The sequence below is a fragment of the Chenopodium album genome, chromosome 26, assembly GCF_948465745.1.
Source record: "Chenopodium album chromosome 26, dcCheAlbu1.1, whole genome shotgun sequence".
Taxonomy (NCBI): Eukaryota; Viridiplantae; Streptophyta; class Magnoliopsida; order Caryophyllales; family Amaranthaceae; genus Chenopodium; species Chenopodium album.
The window spans coordinates 35,029,886-35,047,132 of NC_137859.1; the positions used below are offsets into that span (position 1 = coordinate 35,029,886).

The following is a 17,247-nucleotide window of genomic DNA, read 5'->3' on the forward strand; positions in this document are numbered from 1 at the left end:
TTGACAAATATATGAAGCTTGTCCCTGGTGTTCTAAATCAGAATGAAAAATTCAAAAATTTGTTTGTTGATGAACAAACTGAAATGTGTGAAAATGAGGAAAATGATGCTGAGGGAGAACAATTCACAATCTCTCAGCAGCATTCTGAAAATGCAGAAACTGCTGGAAATTATGAAGAAATTGGTCAAGAACCTCAAATAAGATAGAGTGGAAGACTAACAAAAGAACCAATCTGGATGAAAGACTATGTTCAGGTAGGAAAAAGATCAAGACAGCCAATAGCAAATATGGCTGATACAATTGTAAAACCTGAGTTTTACAGTTTTATGTCCACTCTTGAAGGAAATAGTGATCCAATTTTGTATAGAGATGCTGTTACCCAAGAGCATTGGGTTGATGCAATGAATCATGAAATAGATCAATGTGAAAAAAATGGGACCTGGATGGTGACAACTCTGCCAAAAGGAAAGAAGGTGATTGGTTGCAAATGGATTTATAAAACTAAGTATAAGTCTAATGGTGAGATACAAAAACACAGGGCAAGGGTAGTGATTCTTGGCTGCAGACAAAAATATGGCCTAGATTATGGTGAAACTTTTGCCCCAGTGGCAAAAATGACAACTGTTAGAGCTTTGTTAGCAGTTGCAGCTATGAATGGGTGGTTCATAGCTCAAATGGATGTCACAAATGCATTCTTGCATGGTGACCTTGAAGAGGATGTGTATATGTCCATGCCTGCAGGATATTCTAGAATAGGCAGCAGAATCACAGTTGATTCTCAGGGAAATAATCCAAGCAAGAATACAACTCATGTGTGCAAGCTGACAAAATCATTGTATGGGCTCAAACAAGCACCCAAACAATGGTTCAAAAAGCTGTCCACCTCTTTAGTATCTTTTGGATACACTCAGTCAAAGGCTGATTACAGCTTGTTCACCAGAATGCAGGGCAATTCTGTAACTGTAGTGTTGGTGTATGTTGATGACTTGCTGATCACGGGCAACAACAAGGAAGAAATTGCTAGAATCAAGAAAATGCTGGCCTCTCATTTTCATATGAAAGATCTGGGTTCTCTTAGGTACTTTCTAGGCCTTGAAATTGATCATACTAATCAGGGCATTTTTATATCCCAAAAGAAGTACACAACTGACTTGCTGAGAGAAGAGGGGTTGTTGAATGTGAAACCTTTGAAGCTTCCCATTGATTCTCATTTAAAACTTTCTGCTGATAAAGGAACACCTCTCCCAGATCCTACTAGATATAAGCAATTGTTAGGGAAACTGATCTACTTAACAATTACCAGGCCTGATATATCTTTTACAGTTCAGTTGCTTAGTCAATTTATGCATTCCCCTACTTCAACTCATATGCAAGCTGTAAAAAGGTTGTTAAGGTATCTAGCTGGTACTATCTCTCAAGGTGTGTTGCTTGCAAGCTCTTCTGCCGCAGCAGAATTGGCTGCTTACTGTGATAGTGATTGGGCCAGCTGTCCAACCACTAGAAGATCCACAACTGGTTACTGTGTTTTGTTGGGAAAATCTCCTATATCTTGGAAAGCAAAGAAACAATCTCTAGTGGCTAGGTCTTCTGCTGAAGCTGAATACAGAGCTATGGCTCTCACAGCATGTGAAGTGACTTGGATAAAGTCTTTACCTAAGGACATGGGCATCAAGTACCTAGGGCCTGTGCTTTTGCACTGTGATAATCAAGCTAGCAGTACTAGCTATAGCTGCTAACCCAGTGCTGCATGAAAGAACTAAGCATGTTGAAATCGATTGTCATTATGTGAGGGATATGGTGAACTCAGGGGATTTAATCACACAGCATGTGTCTTCACAGGATCAGTTAGCTGACATTCTCACCAAAGGTCTATCCATCAAGGAACATCAAGCAACATTGCGCAAGCTGGGTGCTTTCTCTTCTACCAGCACACATCTTGAAGGGGGGGGGGTAATAAAGGATATTACAATCATTTTCTCTAGAGTATCAAAGCCGTCGTTATTTTACAGCAATGATTAGCTAGATATTTGTGTCCTTTTGTGCTGTCATGTAATTGCTAGGAAGGTTCTTTATAGCTGTTATTTTGTTTTCAGTGTAAGGGTATTCTTCCCTCTTTGTTTTTGCTGTACATAAGCACACTGCACTGCTCTTCTGCTGATTAATGAGAAATGACTGAACATTCCCTTTGCTGATATTTTGCTCATACTTTCTCTCCGTCCCCTTGCACAATTGGTCATATTTTACTCTTTACTTAGCTTCCTTAAGTTCAACACACCACAATTAACATTTTCCATTTCAAATTATTGCTTCATTATATTTGACACACCAAACATAACTGTCATCTTTTCTTGATTATTATTTACGTGAGTAGGTTTTTTAAGTAATTGAAAGATGACTAGAAGCTAGAGTAGACATCTTCACTACAATACTACATCAATTAAGATGCACCTTATCAAAGATAGATGTGTAATTACTATCAAATCAAAGCAATTACAAAGGAGCTCCTTCAATACTTACGGTCAATGCATGTAACCATCCATGTTTTAATTTGGTTCTTGCTTTATATATTGACTAGATCAGATCTTCCTTTAATCTTTCAATTAGTTGCTTCATTTATTAATTATTATTATCTGATATATTGGACTCACCGTGATTCCGACTCACCCAATATTTTTTGGGCTTCAAAAACAAACGCAACATTAATATCAAATAGCTACCTTTAAGTAGTATAGGTAATGTAACATGCATGATAACGATTGTAACCTTAAAAGGCCCTTAAATGAAAATTGATCAATATTACATTTGATTTCTTTGTATTGTATAATGAAAGTTTTAGCTCCTTGACTATTCAAGATAAATGTGTTAAAAAAAACCAACTATGTATGATATGCCTTCAAATTTATGCACCAATTGCCGGGAGATTCGCCCTTGAATTTTTACTTTATTACTTCAAGTAGCTTAGTTGCTAGCAAGACTAACGATTCATTTGTCCAAACCTAATCATTATGCACGATTCATATCATGATGAGCATGAGCTCTTAATGTTTGACATTCATTTGTTTACTTAAATACAAAATTATCAAATTAAACAATCTTCAAAAGGAATTAATTAGACTATACCACAATATAATTGTCATAGAATTCTAGACATATCCCAAATTGAGCTTTATAAATTACCACTTGAAGACAATGCAACCTTTTGCTCAATAGATGGTTATTCCATTAACTATTATATATAGCTTAAAAAATTACATTGACCTTAACTTTTTAACCATATAAATAGGTGATAAAGGTGGATACAAATTATATATCTCTAAGAAAACTAGTGTATGTAGAAGTTCTTGAACAAAACATCACATTAAACTTCTCCATTCTCCCTAAACCTCTTTTACTATTTTGTACAAGCAAAATGCCTAGGCCTCAAGATAACGATGTCGAGGGCGGGGCTAGAGTGAGGCCGGAAGATGTAAACACCGCGTCGGGATATTATTCAGATGGGAAGATGTTATTGAAGGGTGATCGAATGAAACTATGGGCTTTTATTTTTAGGACATGTGCTATGACCGTTTCTTTCCTCTCTTTCATCCTTATTGTTATTGTGCCCGATTTCTATCTATTTTCAGCGTTAAGGTATTAACTTGTCTTGCACGTTAAACTTCTAGTACTACTACACTCATTTACTACGATATCATTGTACGTACTTCTACGTACTAATTACGTTTTTTTTTACTTGTATTTTACACGGTCTCTACCTACTCTCTACTCCCTATACCTCTATATATATTATATACCACATTTTTCTTCGTATTAAATTACGTACTAGTGTTATTATGTAAAATGTTTTAATACAATCGTTTAACCTTATTTTCATTAACCTAAAGTTTTAGGGATATCACTTCCATTTATATATAAGGGGTTTATGATACCTTGCATTTGGATTGCATGCCTTGTATGGGTGTATTAATATGAAGCTTCTTTTTTTTTTTTTTTTTTTTTTTTGGGTACAGTTATGTGCTAAGTATGGCTATTATTGTGGTGGTGTATACAATAGTGCAAGTTGGGATAAAAGGTCATGAACTTCGCACCAAAAAGGATGTGATTCCACCCAAGGTTGCACTTTGGATCGACTTTTGCGGTGATCAGGTCAATATTATGCCTTTTTTTTTATTTTGCAATTTTGTATGTTCGGTATTGCAATAACTTACTTTCCATGCATAATAACAACTAGATCTATATACGAACGATGCATGCTTTAGATTTTTAAATTTATATTGTATATACCGTCAATTTCAAAAGATTAATAAGGACATTTATAGGTATTTGAGGTGGAAACCGCTGCTACATGCCCCTTGACTTATATAATAAAGATTAATAGCCACATACACTATTTATTATGTTGTCATTAAAATTAAGAGTGACAAATTAATACAAGTAATTGTATTAATTTGTATAGTAATATGTATCTTTTTCATGTTATGTACATTCATAATACTATGAAATACCATGTTGAAACTTTAAATTAAATTAATAATTTAGTACTGTATCTTATTAAATACTATAAAATCAAAATTGGATTTTTTGTCAAAGATAATGTTAGTTATCATTGAAAAATCAAATAGTATATTGAAGGATAAATTATGTCATAATGAGATGTTTGTTATATTTTATGTTACATTATACTATGATCTTGTTTTGTTCCCCTCATGAAAAAATAAGTAAAGATAAAATAAATTCAAAGAAAAATCAAATTTAATAAGTAGAGTTGATAAGAATTACTCTTAGTTTAATTTAATTTTAAACATAACTTAAGTAAGCTGTAATTAATAAGCTTTAATAAGTTCAAATAAATTCAAGTAAATTCAAATAAGTTAAAATCATATACTACCTCCGTTACATATTATTTGCAACGATTTGACATAAAGTAGAGAAGGAAAATGTCCAATCGTTGCAAATAATATGTAACGGAGGTAGTATAAGTAGAACATATTCTAATTATACAAGTATAATGTATGAATTTGGGCCCTTCCCACTAAACCCCCACCCCCCCCCCCCTTTTTTTTAATATATTTTTTGGAAAGCACTAAAAAAAAACCTATTGAGAACAACAGTCAGCTCAAATAATAATAATTGTGAATTGCAGCTTTTGGCGTACATGATATTTTCATCAGGTACATCGGGGGCAACATTATCCATGTTTGTAAGCAATAACGGAAATAATACAAATGTAACCTTACAAGTTGTGGCAGCATCCGTCAGCATGTCTATTTTGGCATTTATATTTTTGGCACCTGCGGCGTTCTTATCTGCATACCGTTTATTTGCAAATTTATAAATGTAATTCTTCATATTGTTTTGGATTTTACGAGCCTTTTTTTTTAAATATTTTAATTGCAAAATTTGTTGCATATGTTTTAATTATTATATTTGCAAATTATATTGCTTTAAATTGTTTTAGGTTGAATTGACTGTTTGGAATTAGACTTGATTTCTTAAGCTTCAGCTGGTTTGAATTCTAATGGTTTTGAGGGCCTTGAAAGGTTCCAAGTTGTATGAATTATTTACTTTAATTTTTATTATGACACTAAAATTTTTGCTTTTAATATTTTTGCTACAATATTACATTTTTCACATGTGGCAATGACACATTGGTAATTCTCTGGAAATTTTGTGTAGAACTACCCTAAAGATAGGGTCATTTGTGAACAACTACCCATTTTTTTTTATTTGTTAAGAACTACCCACAAGTTTGAAAATGTTTGGGTAGCACTACCCATGAACATTTTCCGTCCAATAAAGACGTTATCGGAGCCCACTTTTTTCACATTTGCCACCCAATTAACTCTCCGAATTTGTTTAAAGGTTTTGATTCACCTTAATTAACCTAATTAGGGTTTTAATTAGAATTCAGTTTAGGGTTCATGAGTTTAAAATTATTTGGGGATTTTGATTTCTATGGTTTGGGGGTTTTGCTTATTTTAGCATTAATTGGCCATTGTAATTGATAAAAGTGAAAAATTGGGCCAATATACCATTTTAATTGGACGGAAAACGTTAGTGGGTAGTGCTACCCAAACGTTTCCAAACTTTCGGGTAGCTCTAAACAAATAAAAAAAATTTGGGCAGTTGTTCACAAATGACCCTATCTTTAGGGTAGTTTTACACAAAATTTCCTAATTCTCTAATATTTTATTGAATTAATTGGTTTGGAAAAAACAATAATTATTGAGGTAGTACAATATTAAACTCATTATTCATAACTTTTTTGTCGACTAAATATTGATCTTTTTCTTCGATTTGTTCTTTTCCGTCACCTTATTAGTAACTCGAGTAAACAATATTTTTAAACATTGGATGGTGATCAATTTGTAAATTTATTTTCTTAGATAAATAGAGGAGAATGCTTAGAAGCCACTTCAATAGAGGATTTAGGTAGAGTACATGCTTGAATGGAAGACATATGGAAAGATATAGGGGCAAAATTATCCATTCACCCTAAAGTACGGGCATTAATAATAAAAACGCAGGCGACATTTAGTATTCTTTTCCTATTGTTTGATCAAAGACAGCAATTTTACTTAGTCTCCCTCATTGGCCTCATAGTTCATGTAGTATAAAACAACATCCCTTTTTTGTCCTCTTTTATTACTAGAAACACAATATGGAAAGTTATATATATATGTGCCCTAGTTAATGGTTTATAAAAAGACAAAATTTACGTGCCCTCTTTGTTAGAGATATCAGATATGAAATACCCACTTTGAGCTATATTCTTGTAGTGTCTCTTCATAATGGTTAATACAAATGCAAAATTAAGTTCTAGTTCAAAGTATTATATGAATGAAATAGTAGGATTCATAAACATTATCGATTTCCTGGCTTTAAGCTTAGTTGCTAACTAGTTTTGTGCTTGCAAATGCACATATTCATAATGGTAAGATTTATTAACGATGACTTATGTAACTTTTTTTTTATTATTTTAAATTTATTAAATGTATACCTATCAAATTCATGTATGTGTTACATAACTATTTTTTATATATGTTAAAAAAAATTCAAATTATTTAATACAATTCATTTACTTTAAAAAAATACTTTTAGCGATTAAAGGAAAACATTTTCATAAAATTATGCCAAATGTCATATTTGGTAATTATTTTAGTATATATTATAGATTATAGATTGGTTTTTTTTTTTTTTTTTTTTTTTTTTTTTTTTTTTTTTTTTTTTTTTTTGGTGCAAAGCTTAGTAGCTCATGTAGTACCATAACACTTGTGAAGAGTTTTTTTTTAAGGAAAGATAGAGTTTTTTTTAGGAAAAAGTTGATCAAGAGAATATCATAAGGTTTTGTGTGTGGCCAGCTAACACATGACAAAACCCATCGACCTAGTAACCCCTGACCGACCTAGTAACCCCTCCGACCAAGTAACCCCTGACCGACCTAGTAACCCCTCCGACCAAGTAACCCTTGCCCGACCAAGTAATCCCTCCGACCAAGTAACCCTTGCCCGACCTAGTAACTCCAAATAACTCCTACGACCAAGTAACCTCTAACCGAATCTAGTGTCCTCTAACCAAGTAACCCCTGACCAAACTAAGTAACCCCTGACCGGACCTAGTAACCCCTTACCAAATCTATTAACCTCTAAACAAGTAACCCCTGACGACCGAACCAAGTAACCCCTAACCGGACCAAGTAACCCCTAACCAAGTAACTCCTGACCGGACCTAGTAACCTCTATCGAATCTAATATCCCCTCGTTCAATTGTAGACAACTATGAGAACTGTATGTATCTATTTCAATGCATTGATACAAAACTACATGAGTTTCACAGTCTCACGAGATCTACCATTTATTTCGAAGAAAAGCACCTTATTATACAAAAATAATAAGATACACACTACTAGTAGTTAGTAATCGCAAGATTCAATCTGAATTTGCATTTGAAATACATGCAATTATGTGGATTGATGATTTGATGAATGTAAAACTATTACGGAGTACAATAATCCTAGAAACAACATTTTAATTCAACGAGGACGACGAAGACGGTGATGCCTGCGACGGCGGAGACGAAGAAGACGACGACAGCGGAGATGAAGACGACGGCGGAGGTAATAGAAATCAATAGGAAATTGGAATGAAATTGATAAATTTATACCTAAATCTATTGAAATTAAATTTGGGGAAAATGTTAGGGTTTGGAACTTCGAAGAGATCTACGACGACGAAGACGACAGAAGTTGATGCTCCGACCATAGACAGTTACAGAGAGAAGGTTAGAAAGAGAAAATGAGAGGAGAGGAGATAGAGAATATATATATATATATAGGAAGGCTCATCTAAGAACCCTCCTCTATATAAGAAACCCAATCTTATATAAGAACCAATCTCAGCCCTTTATTAGTTTTGATCTAACCATCTAAAATGATCCTTTAGTAATGGCATTTCTGTAATTTTGAAAAGTTTATATTTAGAACATAAAAAAAAAATTTAGAACATAGGAAAATTTTTAGAACATAAGCTGAAAAAGATTTAGAACATAAGCAGAAAAAATTTAGAACATAGAAAATCAAAATTTAAAACACAAAAATTTAGAACATAAGCAAACAAAATTTAGAACATAAGAAAAATAATTTAGAACATAAGTTGAAAAAATAATTTGATTTATTTTCATGTTTTACTATTAAGTTATTATGGTTTACTTCCGAAAGTTTTTTTTTTTTTATATCGATAACCTATGTAGGAATCGAACCTACATCCTCTATGCATTTGCATAGTGCTCTACCAATTGAGCTAATAGGTTTTAGCATATGTTCTTTTTTTTTCATTTACCGTAAATGTTCAAAAGATTTTTGCTAATACTTTAATTTTTCAAAAGTTTTTTTGCTAATACTTTAATTTTTTCTGCGTACGCCTTTTTATATAATCTAAATTATTTTCCTATCATCTAAACTTTTTCATCCATTACTTTAAATTTTTCTGTCTATGCTCTGGATTTTTCGTATATTTCTGAAAATTTTCACCCTATGTTCTAAATTTTTTCTATCTATAATCTTAAAATTTCTCTTTTCTAAATTTTTTCACCTATATATGTTCTAAATTTTTTTCCTATGTTCTAAATTTTTTCACCCTATGTTCCAAACTTTTTTCCTATATACTAAATTTTTTCACCCTATGTTCTAAACTTTTTTCCTATGTTCTAAATTTTTTCACCCTATGTTTTAAATTTTTTTCCCTATGTTCTAAACTTTTTTATTATGTACTAATTTTTTTCGCCTTATGTTCTAAACTTTTTTCCTATGTTCTAAATATTTTCACCCTATGTTCTAAACTTTTTGACTATGTTCTAAACTTTTTTTTCATATTTGACATTTTAATTTTAACTATGTTTAAATTTTTTTTCCTATGTTCTAAAATTTTCCATCTATGTTCTAAATTTTCTGTCTAAGCTCTAAATATAAGTTCTAAATTATTTTCATATGTTCTAAATTTTTTCACCCTATGTTCTAAACTTATGTTCTAAATTTTCTTTTATGTTCTAAATTATTCTTCCTATGTTCTACACCTTTCTTAAGTTCTAAATTTTTTCCTTATGTTTTAGATTTTTTAATTTTTTTTTCTATTTATGTTCTAATCTTTTAAAAATTTAAAACATAAGCAAACAAAATTTAGAACATAAGAAAAATAATTTAGAACATAAGTTGAAAAAATAATTTGATTTATTTTCATGTTTTACTATTAAGAATTTAGAACATGATTAAAAAAAAAGAGTTTAGAACATGCTGAGAAAGAGTTTAGAAAATGATAAAAAAAAAAAAGAGTTTAGAACATACTAAGCTACTAATAATCCACAATCATAGTACTAATCGCAATAAGTGCCGAGTATATGAAACATTAAAAAAAAAAAAATTTGCAGTGAATTAGTACAACTAAGGAGCAAGTTTATGGTGCCCTTTTATACTTACTTTTTCAGACAATATGCAATGTGGTATTCTTCGTTCAAGTTTTTCACTGCAGAAGGGGAGTAGGAGAGTGAATAATTGAATATAGCTCATACGTGTTTGAAGCATTGGACAAACCACTATATGACGAAAGGGAAAGCTAAATTTTCATAAACTTATAAATTTTTTGATTCAATTAACATGCATAGAACCCAAAAAAAATGCTACTTGCTGGCTTTCATTAAATCGAACAAAATAATTCGCAAAAATCGAACAAAAATCGCACTAAAAAAATGAACCCTAAAATCGCAAAAATCACATCAAAAACCGCAAAATCTACTTGAGCATCATGTTGATTTCATGAAAATTTGAACAAAATCGAAAAAAAAAACATACCTGAAATAAAAATCCTTCAAATTGAAACGAAAATCCATTAGATTTTTGGGGGTTTGAGGAGAGAGAAAATGAGAGATGCGTGAGTAAGAGAAAGTTAGAGGAGAGAGAAAATTTTGGGCGGTAGGTAAGGGGTTAGAGGTAGTATACGTGTTTTAATCTAAACCGTCTAAAATAACTTAATTCTACGGCTGAGATGGGTTCTTATATAACTAGGATTCTTATATAAGGAGGGGTTCTTACCGGATCCCTCCCCTATATATATATATATATATATATATATATATATATATATATATATATATATATATATAGCTAGCCACATATGAAAGTGACGGTGTGGCCTATATATATGGCTGGCCAGACGGTGTGGCCAGCCACATATGAAAGTTGGTAAGAGAATATTTAATGAGAGTTTTCCTTGACTTTTCAAGGTATCTTTTTAAATAAAAAAACATTTGTGCAATATCATTAGTTTTATGCACCAATTGCCAGGAGAATCGCCCTTGAAATTATTCGTCAAGTATATTATACTTCAAGTAGCTTAAGTAATCGCATGCAATTCGTTTTGCAATATCTATTATGAGCATGAGTTGTTAATGCTTGACATTCTATTGTTCATTTAAATACACCATAATATAATAAATTCAACGAACTAACAACCTTACAAATAAATAAATATATTATACCATACTATGTACAATTTAATTGTCAAAGAATTCTAGATATATCGTCCCTTCAAAATTAAGCATTATAAATTAATCAAGTCTACGTAAAAAGTCGTCCTTAATCATCAAGATTTACAGAATTACCACTATTCACGTGCTTAGATACTTGAAGAGTTGAAGACAGCCTTTTTGCACCATTAATGGGTGATTAGTCAATGAACTTCATAGCTTAGTTTCATTGACAATAATTCTATTATGTGTTAACCATATAAAATAGTAGAATACATACCATATACTTAGTACTTATATAAGAAAAATAGTGTACGTAATAGTTCATGAACATAATATCACATTTCTTTCCAAATTAAACCACTTATTTTATTATGTACAAAATGCAACAACAACCAGAGAATGAAGCGGCCGGAACCCTTCCACGGCCTCCAGGAAACGATGTCGAGGGCGGAGCTGGAGTGAAGGCGGAAGCAAACACCGGGCCGGCGGGATCTTCAAATGGGAAGAAAATGAAGGGTGATCGGTTAAAGTTATGGGCATTCATTTTGAGGGCATGTGCTTTGGCCGTTTCTCTCCTCTCTTTCATTCTTATGGTTGCTGTCACTGACTTCTATCTATATGCAGGGTTCAGGTATTTTAGCTTGTTTCTCACGTCAAAATTCTATCCCCTCCGTTTCTTATTGTTTGCACCATGTGACCTAAGAAGCTCTTATAAAAAGTCGGTCCATGGCAATCAATAAAGGGACTAAGGAAGTAGTATGTATTGCTATTAGTTTTATAATCATTTACTTGTGCTTGAGAGTGAGGAGTTCGTTCTCTTAATTACCTTTCTCTATACTCTCATGCGTTGACTTATATAGCTAATTTATACGAGTATAGTTGATCTTGATCATGGTATATAACTTATACAAGTATTGTTAGATGATTAAGACAAAGTATTTAATATAAGCTAAGGGTTATACACTTGTACCTTATTTTTGGAGTACACACCTAGTATCAGGTGTATGTAATGATCGATATGGAACCTAATTTTAATGTTGTGTTGCAGTTATGTGCTTGGAATAGCTATTATTGTGATGGTATATACAGCAGTGCAAGTTGGGATAAAAGGTCATGAACTTCGTACCAAAAAGGATGTGATTTCACCCAAGATTGCAATTTGGATTGACTTTTGCGGAGATCAGGTCAATATTATCCTCTTTCTTGTTCTTTTGAAAAATTAATGATCACATACACAATTTTGTTGTTTCTCACATAAATCATTTAATATTGATGTATTGTATTCATAATAAGCACATTGCTTCCTACAAAATAACAAATTCATACCATGTCGAAATTATAATTTAAACTAATAATATGACATTATCTTACTATTGATGTACTTCGTATTATGTGGCAATAAGCTAAGGTAGCTATGTATTTGTTATATATTTGGTCATGATATACAAATTAAGTACATATATACAAAATATAATTTAGACCTTCCTAGAAAATATCTGTTGATAAAACATTGTTAGATGTAGTACTTTTGGTTTAAATGTTTATAATGAATGACTATTTATATTTGGTTTGTTAATTTTGCAGTTTTTAGCATACATGATATTTTCATCAGGATCAGCAGGGGCAACAATGTCCATCTCATTAAGCAATGATATTTACACAAACTCAGGCTTACAACTTGTGGCAGCATCCGTCAGCATGTCTGTTTTGGCATTTATCTTTCTGGCACCTGCAGCACTCTTATCTTCATATCGTTTATTTGCTAATCTTTAAAATCGTAACCCCTTTCTTAACTTAATAAGAAAATATTGATCAATCAAGTCTTTTGTGTTATTGTCGTGCTTTTATTTTTCTTTGTTTTGTGTTTTTCCATTTGGCTAATTAGATTTTTTTTAAATTTTTTTTTTTAATAGAAAACATGTTTTTCATTATAGGGGTGATCAATTTGTAACTTTTGAGTACCAATGCTAATACTACAATTTATTTACGAACTTTTGCCACTTGCTTTTTTTTTTTTATTTTATTTTATCTATTTTATTTTCTTATGTGCTTCTTAACATCATACACTTGACCCACTTTAATAATTTATTTACTTGACTTTGATTAATATTATGCATAGAATGAGTTTTCCTTCTCTCCTTCAGAAGCTACCCAAACTAGCAAATACATAAACTTGTGCCACTTATAGAGTGACAAAAGTATGCAAGCGCATAAAATAATGATCATACAAAGTTTCATACCACAATAAAAGTAGTTATAATTAAAATATAACCTCATAATTCCCCTTATATGTTCATAATTAAGGTACATGGATTCCAATAGTTAAACGTGTATCATCTTTGTTTATTTATTATTCTTGAACGGATATATACTTCTTAATAAAGAATAATATTAACTCAAATTTTTGTTTCCTACAAAGAGGAGCACATATATACATAACCAACATTACTACCTTGCTAATCAATTTTTTTTTTTTTTTTTTTTTTTTGTTTTTTTGACGGAAACCTTACTAATCATATACTACCAGCAATACCTCTTAAATAGATATTCGAGATGTAAAACTTAACTCTCTTTAATTCACAGGTCTCGCATAATAGGTAAGATCGTAAGATGTGCCACTTAGCTCTAGCTCTAGATATTACTCTTTCAATTTGGCAACCTCACTGGATTTGTACCTGCTGTAGTCTTGTACTCCGTACTTTGTTAAAAAAGAATTTCATATGTATTATATATAGAGAGAGGTCTGTAACAATGTGTTACATTCAAGTGGGAAGAATACACAACTACTTCTAGTTTCAAAATTGATTAGGCATGATAATTAACTAAACTGCTCAAATCAAGAAGCTTCAGGAGGTGTTGCAGTTGATGAGTCACTTGAGCATTTCCAAACTGACAACAAACCAGTTCCATCACCAGTGAAGAAAAGCCCTCCAGGGCCGATCTCAATAGCCCTGACTTCTTGTTTCACAAATATCTTGCCTCTCTCAGCAAAGCTGCAGCAATTGCACCCAGAAATTGTGAGCAATAAGCAAGGTATCACTTGGAATGAAAAGTAAAATAAAAAATCAAACTAGTGTAGATACTCACGATGGCAGGTCATATAGACGAACGGTGTTGTCATTGCACGAGGAAAGCAAAATTGGTTTATTTGCTGCATCATGCATACCACGCAAACAGAGTATACCCTGCAAGGAAGATGCAGTTGGGTAAGATGTTTGTTGACAGAATCATCAAAAGTAAAATGAAACAAATGAGGGGCAACTCTAAAATTGAATTGTAAGTTAATTACGTAGTATTACACATCGAAAAATGATGCAGAAAAATTGTCTAGAGATGACTTACATGCTTCTCCTTGTGTTCATAGGTGACCTCTAGTTCTCCTGCTTCAGTGGCAGCCCAAACCTGCATATTGAAAGGTGTACAGAATTGCTTAGAATGCAAAGAAAAAAACATTATAATGCTACAAGAACTGTCATATTTACAGATTACTTTACTAAAACCTAAGAGCTAGAGTGAAGTATATCCTCTACCTTTAATGTCTGGTCCAAAGAGCAGGAAAGCAGAAATTGCTCCCAACAAAGCACGGACATCACAACCTCAGAGTGCTTAGAGAGGGTGTGGATGCATTGCATAGTCTCCAGGTCCCAAACCTTTACTGTGTTATCCATTGAACCAGAATAAAGTCTTTTAGCCCCATAAATCAATGAAACCACGGCTAGAGTATGACCCTTCAGTGGTGCTACAGCTTCAAACATAGTAGCTTCAGAATTATATTTCCACACCAATATTGAGCCATCCTACAATACAGAACCAACTAAATCAGTAAAACACGAATAACAGGAATTTAATAGATAGACAGCTGCAAACAGAAGAAAATGAACCCAAATTAAAGTCCCGAGTTTAAAGCAGATAAGTATTTACATTAACTCCGGCAAAGAGCAATCCATCTACTGCAACCATAGCATATACTTGTCCAGCTGGTCCACTTAAAGTAAATTCAGAATTCGTCTGAATGTTCCAAACCTAAAACAATACCAAATAAAACCAGAACAAATCAGTTATGGATCCACAACTCAGTTCAAAACAAAGATAAAGAAAGCCACATAATTTGAGGCCAAACAATGTTTATCAAATTACCTTGATAGCATCAGTTAAACCAGCAAGCACCCATGGTCCTTCACTAATCAGACATTCAACCGGAACACCCACATCAACAACAACTATACACTGCATTGACCAAAATAATCAAGTTGTTTAATGATCTATCCTCGCCCTAAACTCAGTCATGAGTACACTGTATATATGTTTAGTATAGAAAAAGAATTGATGATATCTACCTCACCAGTATGGCAATTCCAAGCTCTAACAGTCCCATCTTTACTAGAGCTGAAAAGCTTATCAGAGCCTGATGGAAGAGTAATTCCAGTGATAGCCTAAGAAATTTCATGTGAGCAAAATCAGAAAACTGAGAGTCAGAACAAATATATAGTTGATACACATTAATAATCGAGCAATTTTCAGGTTATATACCTTCTTATGCCCCTGAAGTTGAGCCACCAAGGAAAATCCATCACCATAACACCAAGAATGCAAGTATTTGCACTTATCACCATAAACACAGCTATCTTTTATCCAATACTCGCATATTTTAGTACGCGGGGCACTCTTAACATGTCCATTAGTAGCATTAGAAGCAGCCTGACATGAATGATCATTTTTCCCAATCTTTGCAGGATCACTTTGGGCAACCTCGTTCTTAGAGGACATATTCTGTTTCCTTTTAACCTCATCAGTGCTATCTTCATTCTGTCTCTTACAACTAACATTCAACGGCTTTTTTGGCTCATGGGACTCTTTAAAACTAGAGCGATTCAGTTTCAAAACGCGCTTGATGGGTGCAGGAGTGACCTCTGGGTGCAAATAACGACACGATTTCTTTCTGCAGTTTCCAGCCAACCAAAACTTGCAGACTTTGTCATTGGAAGGAGCAGTGGCAGGTTGACGGTGCCAGCTGAATGAAGCCCTGTTCTGTCTCTGTGAGACTCTTCTTGTGATCGTTTCCATCATTCTAAACAACAAAAAACATAAACATGACTAATCGCGCGCAACTATAATCCGTTTCAGCAACTATAAAGGTGTGTCTTTGATATGAATTCCCCTCTTCTGATGATATAGAGAGTAACAGCAAAAACCCTTGTCCAAGAAATCAACCGAAACCACCAGCAATTTCTCAGCAAATTGAATAAAACCCGAAACGATCCGAATTTCACATTCGACACAATACAAGCATATTGTATCAACAATTCTCTTCTGGGTGAGTCATCAATCGAACAAATCAAAACAATACATCTTATAAATTGATCGATCCACCAATCAGAGGTGCAATATCAGATCTTGTAACCAACCAATGATTCGTATCCAAAACCAAGTAACAATAATCGAACAAAATCAAAAACCCCCTTTTTGCAATTGAAACAATAGAACCCTAGAAATTAAAACTAAAAATCTAAACATGGAAGTAGGCCATAAAAATCCCCAATAACGTAACCCTAGAAATCGATACCCTAGATACAGCCAGAACCAAAACCAGAAATCAAAATTCAGCATCGAAATTGTCGTAATCGCAGAGAACAATCCCATAATCGTAAACCCTAATTTAAAGAATACAGCAGAAGAAATACGAGTAATAAGCGAGTTATTGCGATTGTGAAGTTAGCAAACCTGAAAAACCACGATTTGAAGAGATTGATCGATTGGTGATTATGAGAAAAGGGATTGATCGATTGATGATTATGAGAAAAATTGAATTGAGAATTTTAAGGATGTTAGTTTTGCGATCACAGGTTAGAGTGAGAAAGACGGTGAAACAGATGTTATGAATGTTGTTTTTAAGCGGTAAGTTATATTTATAGGTTTCTTATTATTTACTATTCCTTTTCCTTGATTGCTAAGATTTAGGGTTGGGTCAAAGGGTCAACCTAAACAAGGGATTGGTGTTAAACGATATTTTTAAGTGAATTAAAGGAAAATTTACAAATTGTAGTTATTAAAAACTTATATTTTGTAAATTGCAGTCATTTAAAAAAAAAATTAAATTGCAGCCAAAAGTTGTTAGAAATTGTAAATTGCAGCCTAATTCAATTTTTTCATTGATTTGCGTGTTGAAAAATGTCCGTTTAAGGTTTTAGGGGTCATTTAGTCCTTAAAATCCGAATTTAGCTCGAAATTGGC

At 32.8% G+C, this 17,247-nt stretch overlaps 3 protein-coding genes across 3 annotated transcripts; 2 read left to right on the plus strand and 1 right to left on the minus strand.

Moving 5' to 3' along the window:
* The first annotated feature begins 1,794 nt into the window (after positions 1–1,794).
* LOC145617123 (CASP-like protein 4B1) lies at positions 1,795–5,332 on the plus strand. The gene is made up of 4 exons (XM_081671808.1): positions 1,795–1,950; positions 3,284–3,630; positions 4,008–4,143; positions 5,141–5,332. The coding sequence occupies exons 1-4, from the start codon at positions 1,795–1,797 to the stop codon at positions 5,330–5,332; spliced, it is 831 nt and encodes a 276-aa protein (XP_081527934.1).
* Positions 5,333–11,396: 6,064 nt separating this feature from the next.
* LOC145616238 (CASP-like protein 4B3) lies at positions 11,397–13,125 on the plus strand. Its single transcript, XM_081670931.1, has 3 exons — positions 11,397–11,647; positions 12,065–12,200; positions 12,601–13,125. The coding sequence occupies exons 1-3, from the start codon at positions 11,397–11,399 to the stop codon at positions 12,787–12,789; spliced, it is 576 nt and encodes a 191-aa protein (XP_081527057.1). The 3' UTR covers positions 12,790–13,125.
* Positions 13,126–13,798: 673 nt separating this feature from the next.
* Positions 13,799–16,641, minus strand: LOC145618069 (zinc finger CCCH domain-containing protein 48-like). The gene is made up of 8 exons (XM_081672849.1): positions 15,547–16,641; positions 15,354–15,449; positions 15,154–15,243; positions 14,938–15,039; positions 14,547–14,813; positions 14,359–14,418; positions 14,104–14,201; positions 13,799–14,009 (listed from the first exon to the last, which is right to left on the minus strand). Exons 1-8 carry the CDS (start codon positions 16,081–16,083, stop codon positions 13,853–13,855), a joined length of 1,407 nt encoding a protein of 468 aa, XP_081528975.1. The 5' UTR covers positions 16,084–16,641; the 3' UTR covers positions 13,799–13,852.
* Positions 16,642–17,247: the final 606 nt, after the last annotated feature.

Coding starts and splice junctions, on each gene's coding strand:
- LOC145617123 (XM_081671808.1), top strand. CDS start 1,795: ATGGTGAACTCAGGGGATTTAATCACACAGCATGTGTCTTCACAGGAT. Junction 3,631..4,007: donor TATCTATTTTCAGCGTTAAG/GTATTAACTTGT, acceptor TTTTGGGTACAG/TTATGTGCTAAGTATGGCTA. Junction 4,144..5,140: donor TCGACTTTTGCGGTGATCAG/GTCAATATTATG, acceptor TGTGAATTGCAG/CTTTTGGCGTACATGATATT.
- LOC145616238 (XM_081670931.1), top strand. CDS start 11,397: ATGCAACAACAACCAGAGAATGAAGCGGCCGGAACCCTTCCACGGCCT. Junction 11,648..12,064: donor TATCTATATGCAGGGTTCAG/GTATTTTAGCTT, acceptor GTTGTGTTGCAG/TTATGTGCTTGGAATAGCTA. Junction 12,201..12,600: donor TTGACTTTTGCGGAGATCAG/GTCAATATTATC, acceptor TTAATTTTGCAG/TTTTTAGCATACATGATATT.
- LOC145618069 (XM_081672849.1), bottom strand. CDS start 16,083: ATGATGGAAACGATCACAAGAAGAGTCTCACAGAGACAGAACAGGGCT. Junction 15,244..15,353: donor GGAATTGCCATACTGGTGAG/GTAGATATCATC, acceptor TGGTCAATGCAG/TGTATAGTTGTTGTTGATGT. Junction 14,814..14,937: donor TGCTCTTTGCCGGAGTTAAT/GTAAATACTTAT, acceptor TCTGTATTGTAG/GATGGCTCAATATTGGTGTG.